The sequence below is a fragment of the Enhydra lutris genome, unplaced genomic scaffold (assembly GCF_002288905.1).
Source record: "Enhydra lutris kenyoni isolate GAN:26980312 unplaced genomic scaffold, ASM228890v2 scaffoldscaffold33, whole genome shotgun sequence".
NCBI classification, from domain to species: Eukaryota; Metazoa; Chordata; class Mammalia; order Carnivora; family Mustelidae; genus Enhydra; species Enhydra lutris.
In genome coordinates, this window is record NW_019154117.1 from 13618167 (window position 1) to 13632824 (window position 14658).

A 14658-nucleotide genomic window follows, 5' to 3' on the forward strand; every position below is an offset into this window, starting at 1 on the left:
TGAGAACTTTTAAGATTTACTGTCTTAGCAGTTTTCAAATATGCAGTACAGAATTAGTAACTGGAGTCTCCATGTTCTACATTGCATCCCCATGACTTGTTTATTTTATAGCTGGAAATCTGTACCTTATTACTTCCTTCACTCATTGTGCCCATCCCCCACCTTCTGCCTCTGGCAACCACTAGTCTGTTCTCTGTAACTATGAGCTTGTTCTTTTCTTTTCTTCTTTTTCTTTAAGATTCTATGTACAAGTGAGATTACACATTCTTTGTCTTTCTCTGTCAGACTTATTTTAGCTAGCATAATGCCCAGGGTCCGTCCATACTGCTACCAGATTTCCTTCCTTTTTATGGCTGAATAATATTGCATTATACACCCCCCACACACACACACCCACACACACCCCACTTTTTTTTTATCCATTCATCCATTGACAGACACTTAGATTGCTTCCATATCTTGGCTATTATAAATAATGCTGCAATGACATGGGGGTACGAATATATTTTCAAGTTACTTTTTCATTTTCTTCAGAAAAATACCCATCTGTGGAATTACTGGACCATATGGTATTTTTATTTTTAATTATTTGAGGACCCTCCCTACCATTTTCTGTAGTGACTACACCAATTTATATTACCACCCTCAGTGCACAGAGTACTTCTTTGAAGGGGCAAATACCCTTCATTTTGGGTTTCCTAAGAAATGGACATCAAGACAATTTTAGATACAGGATATGTTTTGGGGGAAAATATCTACCAACAAGAGTGGGGAGAGGGAGCACAAGTAGGTGGGAAGAGTCTCCAGTTAGCAAAGCTAGCCTCATTCCTGTGAAGGGAGAGAAGGGGGCTGAAGATTGAGCAGGAAGAATTTCAGTCTGCAGTACAGTTCTGGAAAAGGTCTTGGCCAGCCAAATGGTGAATCTCCAAGCAAAGTATATCCATTGGAGAAATCCCATGTCACTGGCTCTAGTATTTCTCATCATTCTGGATCAGGGGCCACCTGGGAGGATGTGGTCTCAGGACCAGCACATTGTGTTCCAACTGCTTGATCCAAAGTGGTGGCGTCTAGAGGCCGTGTCCTTGAATGCTCTCTGAGCAGCACACCTGTGTGTTGCCAGGCTCTGAAAATGTGACTTGGTTTCTCTACTTTAGATCAGAACTGTTACTGATGTGCTGTGCTACTCTGACTTCGTTTCAGCAAGCTTCCAATAACCAGCATGACCTCTTTGTACCCGGCATTGTCTCAGCCTCACTTAGGGCCGGCTTGGCAAAGATTAAACGCTAGATGATAAACAATCTTTTTTTTTTTTAAGATTTTATTTATTTATTTGACAGACAGAGATCACTAGTAGGCAGAGAGGCAGGCAGAGAGAGAGGAGGAAGCAGGCTCCCTGCTGAGCAGAGAGCCCGATGTGGGGCTCGATCCCAGGACCCTGGGATCATGACCTGAGCCGAAGGCAGAGGCTTTAACCCACTGAGCCACCCAGGTGCCCCGATAAACAATCTTTGGGTTACAGCAAAAGTATGACCCCAAGCCAGACTGCTAAGCCTCTTGGGGACAAAGCTAAGCCTGTAGATTACCAAGTCCTACCCAGACATATGCTCTTGCCTGGAATAGAGATCCTGTGATTGGAAGGGGTAAGGATCTTCTCTGTATCTGTAGTGAGACTCCTTAGAAGACTTCACTGAACAGGGTGGGTGCTGCTCAGGCATGTGGTGCTGGGACTGGTGGCATCCAAAGGCTCTTCGTCCCTGGCTCCCATATTTGCTTTACTTCCTCAATGTCCGGTACAGGTATCTCTGGTGTAATAGGCTTGTTAGGTCTGATTAAGAGAAGGGGCATCTCAAATTTTGCTCTCACTCATAGGCCTCTTAATTTGCTACTCCTACATGTCGATAGCTTGTGACAGAAGAGATCCCTGGGTCTGCTTTTAGCTTTCTTGGTGTCCTTTTATTCTGTAGACTGGTGACAATGGTCCCTTAGGGTCTTCATGTCTATCCATGCTTTCTTTAATTCAGCAACCACTTCCGGTTTTCACCATCTCTCTCAAGCTGCACCTGGCCAAACCAAAGCAGACCTTTTTCTTTTTGCCAAACTTTGGGGTGCCTATGATCCTGATGTCACACTTGCAACACAAAATCAGCATCCCTTCTTTGGATGTGATCACAGAACCAAGTCTTCCGTTCATTAATTTAGTGAACACTTACTCTGCATTTGTCAGATGCCAGGCAGTGTGGCAGGCGCCAAGCAAAGGTGAGCAAAACCCAACAAGGTCTCTGCCTCCGACACTGAAAGTCTAGCAGAATAATCAAATAATCACAAAAATAAATAACTATGACTGTGCCAAGTACCACAGAAGAAAGGTAAACAGTATCAAGAGAACGTGTAGCAGAGAGACCTGGTTTGTGGCCTAAGAGAGGGAGGTAGAGGAGAGCAGAAATTCTTCTGAGAACGTAAGATTTGAGTTCAGCTCTGAGGAATCAGTCTCAGTTCCCAATTTGAGAGAGAGGAGAGGCATTCTAGAAAATGAGCCTAGCAGGTCAAAGGACCTGTCATGGGAGAAGGTTGACCTACTCAAGGCACTGACTGGAGGTTAGTGAAACTAGATAAAGGGGCATTGGGGTGGATGGCCTTACAGTGGTATCAAGACATAGGGGGCCCTCAGAAATCTGGGCCGTGACTCTTTTTTTCTCAGAGCAGGTGAAGGTAATTCAGGTGAGTGGTAGGTGAGTAGCGGCATTATCAAACTTGGAACTTAAAAAGGTCAATGAAACAGAGAGGAGGAAATTGGATGTGAGGACAACAAGGAAGAGTCTATTGATATGTGAGAGCATCACATGTCGATAAATATCAGAAAGCGGAGAGACTAAGACTTTTTTGGAAGAGCTCAGTTTGCCTGGTCGGAATTTGCTGATATTTTATTAGCTGCCAACCTAATAGATTAAAGGCTGAGCCATCAAGTCAGATTAGAACTTCACAGTCTATTAAATTATCCCATATCCCAACAAACAGATGGCACCAGATTTTGACTCTGATATGTCTGCTGTGACAATAGATTATTCAAAGTCGCAAACGCTTGAAAACAATTCAGTAAAAACTCTGTCCCACATTCCAGCATCATGGACCTCCAGTAGAGTGCTTATACATTGTACTTGAAATTAATTACATTCATTGATCTTAAATGTTTGAAATAAAATATATGCTGCTCATGTAGGATTGAAATTTTCTGAACTTCATTTTTTTTTTCAAATAGTTTATTTTCTCCACTTTTTTTTTTTTTTTTTTGTATTTCCATTTGTTCAAAAACTCCTTTTAAACTAGATAAAATGAGGGGCACCTGGGTGGCTCAGTGGGTTAAAGCCTCTGCCTTCAGCTCAGGTCATGATCTCAGGGTCCTGGGATTGAGCCCTGCATCGGGCTCTCTGCTCAGCAGGGAGCCTGCTTCCCCCTCTCTCTCTCTTCCTGCCTCTCTGCCTACTTGTGATCTCTCTCCCTGTCAAATAAATAAATAAAAATCTTAAAAAAAAAAAAAAGGTAAAATGAGGTAAGGTAATTCCCAGTACGGGCTATATCCATATAACCAGGTACATCTCTTCACATATATGAATTTATGATGCTTCATTTTTCATTACTTTACAAAACTAGTAGACAGATGTAGAAGACCAGTAGTCAGTTAAACAACAAAACCCCATAAGACAATGCTTTTAATCTCTACCTTGTGAAACAAAAGACCGTTTTTACCATTTGGGAATAACCTATATGGAGAAGCTCATTTTATAACACTGAGAATTTCTTATTTTCTAAGAGTTTTAGGCAATGAGTAGAAAAAAATTAAGGAGTTTTGGCAACATTAGTGTTTCTCAGACACTATCTTGGTGTTTTAATTCATTAAATCCCAACATAAGATTGTTATCATCAGGTAACTGTCTTGAATGATTTACTCTCTTTTATTAAAATGGGTAGCAGGGAGAAGAAAAACAGAAAAAGGTGGTTTAGATGATAATTTGAAAGGGCTTAATCTCACTGAGGATTGCTAATGGCCACCGGAAGAAATTTTTCTGTTCATTCAGTCATTCCGCAAACATAAATTGAGTGTGAGATGCTGGGAATGCAAAGATAACTAATATTTTTCCCCGCCCACAAGGACCTTTTGGTTTAATTGGATGTGCAAACAAACAATTGCCGTATGATGGGACAACCTCAAGCTAACAGATAGGTGTCCTAGGCACATGGAGGCATAAGGGAGGGAGGGTTCTGTGTGACACTTTACTAGAGTTCAGTTTACTGGAGACCTGAGAGGACCCAGTAAAGCTGTAACTCTGTTTTCCATTTGAATTATGAATAATTTGTTTGAAAGGGGAGGCAGATGGGCACCAAAATTTCACATTCATTACTAGTGGGGGCCAAATGGGAGAACTAATCTGAGAGTCTTAGCCAAATGGGCCTGCTAATATGGGACTCCAAATTGGTCCATCTTATCCTGGGGAAGCTTATTTCCTACAGGAAGAAAGTTATATTTGGGCTAGGCAACTATAGCTAATTCATTCCAAAAGTATGGATCTGAGAAGTCACTGTGCCTTTCCTGGGGGGGAGTGAGTAGAGGGATAGTGGGGGCCTGGGGAGTATTTCATGAGGTGGAGCTCTGTGCACCTGAAGGAAATAACCATTTCCCAGTAACAAGGAGCTCTGGTCTAGGGGTCAGTAAAGGATTTACAGAGGTAGTTTGAACTGGTTTTAAAGGAAGAGTAGGAATAAACTAGATTCTGAAATGGGGAGGATTGCTGGGAACAGCATTCCAAGAGAGGAACCTACACGCACCAAGGCACGGAGGCAGGAAACGGTGTCATACACTCCATACCCATGAGTAATTCAGCAAAGCTGGGGTTTAGCTGGTGTTTGGCATTTTAAAGGTGGGTGTCCTCAAGGAGGACAGTTTCATTCATTTTGCGAAGGAGTCAGACTTTTATTCTATAGGCAGTGGAGAGCACAGAAAGTTGTCAAATAGGCTGGAAATGTGGTCGTTTTCCCTTCAGAAGGTTCTGTGTGAATATGAGATGGACTTGGTTGGATTTGGTATAAGATGGAGGACGAGAGGGCTGTGAATGGTTGTGGTGTACAGAGAAGGGATCAGAGTCACATAGGATCGTGAGACAAAAACTACAGGATTCAACTAGTAACTGCAGGTGACTTACAGGTGAAGGTGGGAAGATAATGAAATACCCAGGTTACCGACTGAGATGACAGACAGGCTTGGTGTCATGCCCTGAGAGAGGAAGAAGAAGGAGGCTTGGGAGAGCTTCTTGAGTTCAGGGTTTCTGTGGGAGAGCCAAGTGAAATAAGATATATATCGGGCCCTGGGCATATTAGCTAGAATTCCCAACATTAGTGTCAGTTGTGGACCATGGCACAGAAAGGACAAATGGAAATGCTCTTTATGGAAGCCCACACAGTTTCAAATGCAGTGTCGTAATGAGAAGAACTCCGTCATGGGGTTTAGACAGACCTCAGTCTGAACCCTGCTGCTTAACCTGTGAGACAGTAAGATAACCACTCTGATCTTCCTAACTGTCGTGTGTAAAATAGTAGTATTAACACCTAACTAGCTGGTTGGTATTAAAAAGTAAATAAAGGGGGCGACTGGGTGGCTCAGTGGGTTAAAGCCTCTGCCTTGGTCTCAGGTCATGATCTCGGGGTCCTGGGATCGAGCCCCGCATCGGGCTCTCTGCTCAGCGGGGAGCCTGCTTCCTCCCCTCTCTCTGCCTGCCTCTCTGCCTACTTGTGATCTCTGTCTGTCAAATAAATAAAAATCTAAAAAAAAAAAAAAGTAAATAAAGTTGTGTGTGTAAAGCACTTGCACAATGCCTGGCATGTGGTAGATGTTTAATAAGCATTTCTTTCCTTAAATGCCTATTCATGGGCACTTAAGTCATGAAAATGTCCATTTCTTGGAGGGACAAGAGAGAAGAGGGAGCCCTGGCAGAGAGCGCATGGTATCCACAAGCCAGAAAGGGGAACAGGGCACCAACAACGTGAGTTCTCGGGGAAGGCGGCCAAGAGACGAGGGTGCTGATCTAAGGATAGGCACTAGAAGCAACTGTCTACTTCACAGCTTTTTGAGGGTGGGAGTTCAGAACTACAGTCCTGTAGACAGGTAGTTAATTCCAAGTATTGAAAACCAGAAGTTCTGCAAAGACTCAACCTAGCTAACACTCTGTGATCTACATGCTCCCCAGCTCAGAGCCATAGAGTGTCAGTTTCACACTCCCAGATCTGGGTTGCAGTAAAAAAGAAAGGCAAAGGGAGGTGAGCAAAGCTTGAGGTGGAAGCTTGGGGAGTCTGGGCGGAAGGAAAGAAGGCAGCCACGGGCAGGATCTCAGTGCGTACACGTAGGTGCTGGGCTGGCTGCCGTCCTTGTGAAGTTAGCTGAGGTTTGTGGTGGGGGTTTTTTAGCCTTCTCACTCCTAACTTCTGTCTGCTTTATGAGATATTAAGTGATGTCACGTCCTGTCTTACATCTAGACTTGCAACTTTCTTTAACGTTAAGATATAAATGACTGGTAATTGTACAGAGAAGGGTAGGAACGTAGACCATGGTGTGGTTCCCCCTCCCTTCATATGCCCTCAGCAGGCATGGTCAGAAATTACACCTTCTTTTCATCCCACCAGTTTTGACTTCAAGATCCCCCCCCTCCCCGCCTCAAAACCGTGGTCTGGCAGTTACTACAAACTGAAAAGAGTTGCTAAGGGTGCTGAAACTCATTTACCATCCTGGGGATGGAATGTCGTGTTTCTCAGTGACGACCCATTTGCCATCATGAGAGATGCCAAAGGGGTGGAGTTCTAATATAATTTCAGGTGACAGATAGTCATGAAGAGGATGTTTTGCAGGCGCCTCAGCCATCTGGGATCTTACTCCCTCTACGCATCATGTTTGGCAAATAGTCAATTCTCAATAAAAAGTTAGTTAGCCAAACAAATACATGAGTTGATTCCTAGCAACATCATCACAACATTCTCTTTCTGGGGGAAACGTGTTGGTGACTGTGAACGAAGACCAGCTACAGCACTTAGACAGAAACGAGACTCTTAATAGACAATGTGCAAGCATGGAACCCAGGGTTGGATGGGAATATTTCGTGCTCATTTGAAACTTGGCTCTGACTATGGCTTCTCTGTCACAGATTTTGGCGGAGGGGGAGAATGCTCCCACAGGGAAAGCCGTGTGCGCTGACATGGAAACTGAATAGAACTTTGGCTAGGCTAGGAGTCATTGCTATTTTAGTCACTTCCAGATGTCTGCTGTTGGAGTTTTAAGGGAAAGGGAAAGATGTGTGGAGTGTGGGGGCCCACGGGGTGGAAGGGGAGGGCTGTTTCAAGTCACTCTTCAGTATGCTACTAAGATGAATTGGATAAAGCTTTTTTAAAATTGTGTTCTCAGTAGTGCCTCTTTTATTTACGTGCTTGATGGCACATGGAGTCATAGGCAAACTGAAGAAACCCTTGTGAAATCATCAGGATTCCCCCCCAAAACGAAACTTATCCCTTTGGGTTGCCATCTAATATTTATGAAGTGCCAAGCATTGAATGGTACCCACACCAGATGAGCCATCTGGCCCATTAGCTATTGTGCTAACCTAACAAGTTCACCAGATGCTTGTTGTCTATCTACTTTCTCCTTTCCTGTTGTGTTGGAGGTGTCTCTTAATCCCGGTGCTGCCATTATAAACTAGAAAGTGACATCAGGTTGTAATGTTTAAGTATGTGGAGGTGAGGCCTTTTGGAATCTTCAGAAGGGGTGTTCAGGTCCTTCTCAAGAGGTCCTGGTACCACCATGGATCAATCCAGGGGCGTAGGTCAAAAGACCCAACTGGGTTGGGGGGTTTCTTGTGTCTTTGTTTCACTGGGAAGGAATAGTGCTAGCATGATATAAAGGGTGAAAAGCAAAGCATAGGAGAAGCAGTAGAGCTTGTAGAGTTATAAAGAACATGGATTTGAATCAGACAGACCCAGTTCAAGTTCAGACTGTCACTTGCTGACTATGTGAGCATGCACTTAACCTCTCTAAAGATCAGTTTCTTTATCTGCAAAGTAGAAATAGGGCTGTTGGGTGTTTGCTGGGTGGGGGAATCATGGTAGATAACACCCACTACCTTGTTTAACCAGGTTGTGAGCTGATCAGAAATAAGACAAAGCGTTAGACAGATGGAGGTCGACATGTTGTCTGTATTATTGTTAAAGTTGATATGAAAAAATGTGGCATCTTTCTGTGGGCACGTGCGCTTCACAGCCAGAACTTCCTACACAGCAGCCGCAGCCCAGGACAGAATGCTCCCTCCAGGGGTAGGGCATAGCATGTGCTTTCGCAGGATACAGAAGAGAGGTGGCCTGCGTCATCCCCATTTCTTCCTCCATGCTCTGCTGTCAGATTAGCGTGAGGGGACAGCATGAGAAAGTGGGGAGAAGCTGCGAGTGTTACATTTATGGGTCTTGCCCTCACGGAAGGCAACACCAAGAGTGGAGGAAGACCCATTGCCCCTAACAGGAGCAACCTCAGAGGGTTCTGGTAGGGATTCTGTGAGCTGAGGGAACGTGTTTGGCAAATGCTTAACCATTCAACGAAATGTATTAATTGATATTATTGCATTGTCACCAAGCGTGGGGATAACAGCAAGGAAATGAAGTAAGGGTCATTTGCAGGGGAAATTATGTGTTGTTCTCATGGGCAAAAAAATAAATACTTTAGGATATCTTTAAAATGGACAAGAGGCAAGTGCCTATCCTAACTAGGCTCTCTTATTATTGCTCTGGGACAGGAAGGCCAGCCTGAAGTTTCAGGACAGGTAGAGGAGACTAGATTTACAATAGCTGAAAGGAAGCAGAGTTTTTAACTAGATTAATGTGAAACAAGAAGATGTCATTGAACTGCTTGAGGGAGATCCTCCCAGTGATTATTCTCCTGGGATGACTTCTGGGTCTTGGGTAGTTGACCAATCCCTCTCTATGTGGTTTCTTCTTTGGGCCATGAGATTAGCCCATGTGCTTCCCCAGTCTGAGGTTTCTGCTAGTTCTTTAGCCCCAGATTTTTCTTTTGGGTAGGATTTCTTTCTTCTTGAGCTGAAAAAAAAAAATGCAGACAAAGGCAGGTGTGGTGTGGGGAAACACTTCCATTTTTACCTATATCCCACTCTTTCCATCCTTACCCTACTCAAAGCCCATGAGCTCTCCTGAGATTTTCTTCCTTTCTTCTGAGATTTTGCCTGCTAATTCTTACACAGTATTAAAACACAAACTTGCTGCAAATCTCAAAAGCAATAATTATTCCAGATCTTTTTTGGCCTCTGTTTTGAGCTAGGCATGATCACCATTTAAGGCAATTTTCTCAATTGCTTCTCTTAAATCTTCCTTTGGGGAATTAGCATCTGGGGGATTTTCTCCTCTTCTTCTTCCACCTGCCTCCCCACTTTAAGTGGACCTTAAAGTCCCTGGCTGTGCATAATTGATGTTAAAGGTAGTCAATTGGGCTTTCTAAGATTCAAGGGTGACTCACTTGATCTCCAGAGGAAGCCTCGCATTGGCAAGTTGTTATTGTCTCACTTCACAAAACACAGTAATTTCAAGTTACCGCCAGAGAGATGAAGTCAGAGGGAAGCTGTGGCAGTGGAAATGTAGTAACACAGAAACATGCTTCCAAGCTGAGAGAGAAAACCAGTGAATTCGAGGAGAGAAAGATGAAGACCATGGCAGAAGAAAGAGCATCAGAATATGCCAATGTTCCCTGTGTAAAGAGGGTTATTCAGATAGCTAGGGAGATGGGAATTCTAATTACCTGGCAGATAATATTAAGGAAAGAGCACGTAATTGCATGAATAAACACGCTTGCTCTGGGAGAATGCTCTAATAGTCTTGATGCACACAAGGTTGTACAGATCTGTTCCCTTGACCTCTCACCTGCTTTTCACCTTTGTTCAAAGTGAGCTGAGTGTGAGCTGACACACAGCTTCAGTGATTCCGGCAGAAGCAATCTAGCTGTGGCTCAGGTGACAGGAAGTGGAAACTTGCCATGACACTTTGAGGAAACACATTTCCGATCCTCCCCAAATGTTAACCAAGCTCTTAAAATTGTAAATCTAATGACACCGTGAAGTGTTTTTTGATGTTTCAATCAATGGGCATTTCATGGTAATGGCTCCACAGCTGAGCAAGCCTATATTTGGTTAAAAATTTGGCCTATTTTGAAGTCCCTGAATTTCAAGTAAACCAAGAGGCTGCCAATCAATGTGGCAGCTGAAACATTTGCTCTACGAAGCAAAAACAATAGGACTCAACTCCCAAGTTTGAAAATTAATGCCATTTTGTTGTTTCTCTTAAAAGTTAATCTTTTTTCTTTGAGTTGCTCTTTATAACATCTGCTAAGTGGCTTTGTTGTTGGATTTTAGGGCTTGGCGCAATACTCCATCCTCTTTTATGGATATTATGACAATAAACGAACAATTGGATGGATGAATTTCAGGCTGCCACTCTCCTATTTTCTGGTGGGGATCATGTCCATTGGCTACAGCTTTCTGGTTGTCCTTAAAGCGTAAGTTTCACTGGCCTCTTGGGAAGTGAGCCATGATTTCTGGAATCAAATAGTATTAATTTAAGAACGGGATATAATTTTTATCCTATTTTATATCGAGAGGATACTGAATCTGTAAGAGATAAAATGTGGTTTTAATACCAACACTAATGTTAGACTATGACATTCCCCAAACAAAAGGGTTGAACACAAGCTCAGGCCTTTAGATCATCTCACTGGGTTGCACTCCTATCTTGTGTTTAAACCGATGTTGAAGACACACCTTCTTGAACTTCAAGGTGTGACTCCATGTTTCAAACAAGGCAGGGAAATAGCTGCTGGCCCCCTTTCTTTGTGTGCCGAGAGGTTTGCAAGTTGCAGAATCAGCTCAGTAGGCAGAATCTGTTATTCTGTGCTCATTAAAAAAAACAAAACAGAACCAAAGTAGTCACTCAACCAAAAAAAAAAAAAAAAAAAATCAACCATGTACAACAGAGAAAACGAATGGCCCCCAACAAGGCCATCCATCAACTGCAGAATCATGGTCTGTCTGGAAGAACATTTATTAGAGCATGGGGAAGAATTTCTTTAGAGAACATGTAAACGAAGCATGTGTAACAACCCATTTAAAGACACAGCAGAAACCTGCATCTGGGGCTATGACTAATCTCCATATCCATGAGCCAGTTCTCTGAGCTAGCATGGAAGTCTGGAGAGACTTGAGAGAGTCCCGACCCTTCTACTGGACTGTGAACAAGGTGAACTGGCCTTTTGCTTCATCTCAGGAAAGGACCTCTGCCCGAGGGTCCAGGTTACCCCAAGCAGGAGCTCTTTGGCATAGTCTGTGACACACTTCGTGCCTTGTCTCTGCCAAACTGGTTCCACCGGAGGACACTGTCATATTTAGTTTTCAAGACCCCACATCCACAGTATTCATCTCCCTGTCCAAATGTAATCCGGGATCCTAAATGTAAGGTATCTGTCTGTCTACCTGGTAAAGTATTACCATATTCCCCAGTCTATGCTCTTTCTCCTCTTTTAACCTTTCGGATTTGCCAAAACTAAAATTGGGGGGGGGCAGTTATGTTACAGAGGTCTTGGGAGAATCGTTTTGATGCCAGTCCATCAGTCAAGCGCTAACTTGATTTCCAAAATCAGAATTCATATATTTACTCATTTATTTAATAACTTTATTGAGCAGTTACTATGGGCAATTACTGTGGGCAATCTCAAGGGCTATCTAGTGTCCGAGAATTTAGTGGTGAACAAAATAAAATCCCTGCCCCCAGGATGCTCAGTTGAAGAAGCAGCCTGTAAACTAAGGAGCAAACAGTGGTTGTGGCCAATATAGAATATAATATACATATGACATCCTCATGTTATGCAGATGTTATTCATGTATTAGGTGTTAGCCTTTGCAGCCAAATATTTGCTGCAGTTTCTCCTTTCTCCAGAGTGTAATATGTGCTGTTTCATGTAGCATAGCCCTTGCTATAATTTTCTCCCCTTTGTGTAGCAGGCTTATCCTGTGAGCTTCTAGAGAGTTGCTTCCTACCTCCCTTTCAATCGCCTTCCTCGTCCTGACTTTCTTTTGAGCAGAGGCTCCATTACAGTGACCCTGTTGGCTTAGGATTTATGGAGTCACTTATTTGAATAATTAAAAACTTTCACATGCAACTGTAAAATGACCAAATAACCCCAGCATGTAAACAGAGATGTAAACTTGGGATCCGAGGCAAGAAGTTGAGGCAAAGGCATGAATGCGACCATTGCTTTCTACAACCTCCCAACGAAGCAACAGATACGTGGAGGTTGTGTCTCATAGACACAGTGGTTCAAACCTATAGCCTCCTTGAAAAGAGAAGAATGTTCATAGGTAGGTGCATTTTTGTCTCTCTGTGGGCACGGGCTAGAGCTGTCCGTGGAACATTTAATAGGTATCAGGGCTCCCTCCGAACAGAAGTGTACTATAGTCCTGCACTTTGTCTTTCCTTCCTTCTTTGAGCATTCCCCTCTTTCTCGTCAGTTCCTGCATGCTGGGTGCTCTGGACTCGCCCAGCTCATGCTCCCTTATCTGAGAGGCTGTCTACAGCCACACAATTTTGCCAGGGAAGCTCCATTCGAAACTTCAATCTGTCAAGCATCCACTTTGACTTGAAACCTTGCCCTTTGCTCAGTGAGAGCGCGGAAATGGATGGTGGCATATGAATGAAGTAATCTTCTCCCTCGATTAAACCAGTGGAAATCTTGGATTTCAACCCCTTTTGACCTACAAAGAGGCATTTTATGTGATTCAACATATCTCATGCAGGCCTAGCTTGGGCACCAGAGTGAAGTCAGAGAGCCTAAGCCCTTGACCTACGTCTGTGGCTAACTCCATCTGTAAAGAGAGAATAATATTAACTCCCTTGACTTTTTGTTCAGTTGTTGAGAAAGGAAAACATGGTGATACGTACAGACACCATTTCAAAGGGCAAAGTGATAGACTGATGTAAGGGATAATTATTTTTGGTGATTTTTTCATAACTTTGCACATTTAAAATATATAAACCTCTATAAGGAGTGAAGCTAATAGTAGGGGATGTGAGCCACCTCAGAGATGCCTGCCAACCTGTCATGTCAGCTTTATATGGTGCTTCTTTCCTTTTTGGTTCCATAGCACTGTAATACTCAGAAAACCAAAACCTTATGGGATCATTTTATAATATGTATCATATGAAATTTTAATTTTGCTATTTATAGTGATAAGAGGAAAAGAAAGGAAGTGGAGTGAGTAGAATATAGATCTTTAACCACTGAAATAAACTGTAAGTAAATGCATTTTAAGCTCTCCAAGCAAAAAAAAAAAGTATGTGTATATGTATATATACACACACACACATATTCTAATCAGTTATATATATTAAAATATGTAGATTAAGATATATGTAACCAGTTGGCATGAACATTGTATAAAAATTTTGATATTTGTCCGAGAGTTGTAAAGTATGGAGAAATTTGATGCATTCAGTCTGTTCTTTGGGAAGAGATACTTGGTGGGAGTTGGCGTCTATGCAGGAGTTTCCTGACCGGCCCTGGGTTAGTTCATTCCTAGCTGCAGGGGGGTCTGGAAATAAGCTAAAGCCTCCTAGAAGTTTAAGGGTGTACACATATTTTTTTTCCTGGGGAGGGACCCATGGGTTTTTGTCAGATTTCTAAAGAGAACCTTATCCCACAAAAGGTTAAGAACCAAGTGGATGATGCTAAGAAAACAGGTGAGGGAAACAAATTAAAAGTACATATTTTTGTAGGACCTGTTTAATTGTTAAAATCACCAATGCTTCACAGTCTTTTAATCCCAAAAGGCCTGGAAAATGAACAGTTTAAAGAATTAAAACCAAAATTTGAAGATCAACTTTTATTTTCTGGTCCTAAGAACAAATTTTGTTTGGAAATACATGCTTTCAGGATACTGCTTCTCCAGGCTACCTGTAATTGTACTATTTTGCTACTCCCTACCCTTTCCCTTTCTTTCTGGATCCAGGGGGCTGGATTAAACCCTGTGTTTTTATAGGATGACCAAAAATATCGGGGATGATGGGGGCGGTGAAGACAACACGTTCAACTTCAGCTGGAAGGTGTTCACGAGCTGGGACTACCTGATCGGCAATCCGGAAACCGCAGACAACAAATTCAATTCTATCACCATGAACTTCAAGGTAAACACATCAACTTCAAGACCCGTGCCTTTGGATTTCCAAGATGAAAATCAGAGCCATTCCATACGGTTTAGCTTAGCGAAGTATCCTGACAATTAAAAGAAAGATTAACTCATCATTTCTGCCTACCAGGATCCGGGCAGGGTTCTGATTGTGATTGGAAAATATCTGATGACACACGACAGCACGATTTCTTCTCTAAATTTGGTAATAAAAATACTGCCATTGGCTTGAAACAGGAGGCCATTAATAATCAGAAATCGGATAGTCTAAATAATAGAATAAGGCTTACTAATTATTTACAGGAATAAGCTAGCTCAATATTTAAAATGACCCTTATTATTATTTTGGAACTTCAGAAGAAAAAAAAAGACTATCAGAAGAATCTAGAAAGAAGTT

At 42.6% G+C, this 14658-nt stretch overlaps 1 protein-coding gene across 2 annotated transcripts in view; it reads left to right on the forward strand.

Moving 5' to 3' along the window:
- Nucleotides 1-14658, forward strand: part of LOC111153626 (transmembrane channel like 1) — a 162024-nt gene that overhangs the window by 100046 nt on the left and 47320 nt on the right. For both annotated transcript variants that reach the window (XM_022512771.1, XM_022512770.1), the window contains exons 9-10: nt 10440-10582; nt 14115-14259. In XM_022512771.1, coding sequence (XP_022368479.1) covers nt 10440-10582; nt 14115-14259 — 288 coding nt within the window. The remainder of the gene's footprint in view (nt 1-10439; nt 10583-14114; nt 14260-14658) is intronic.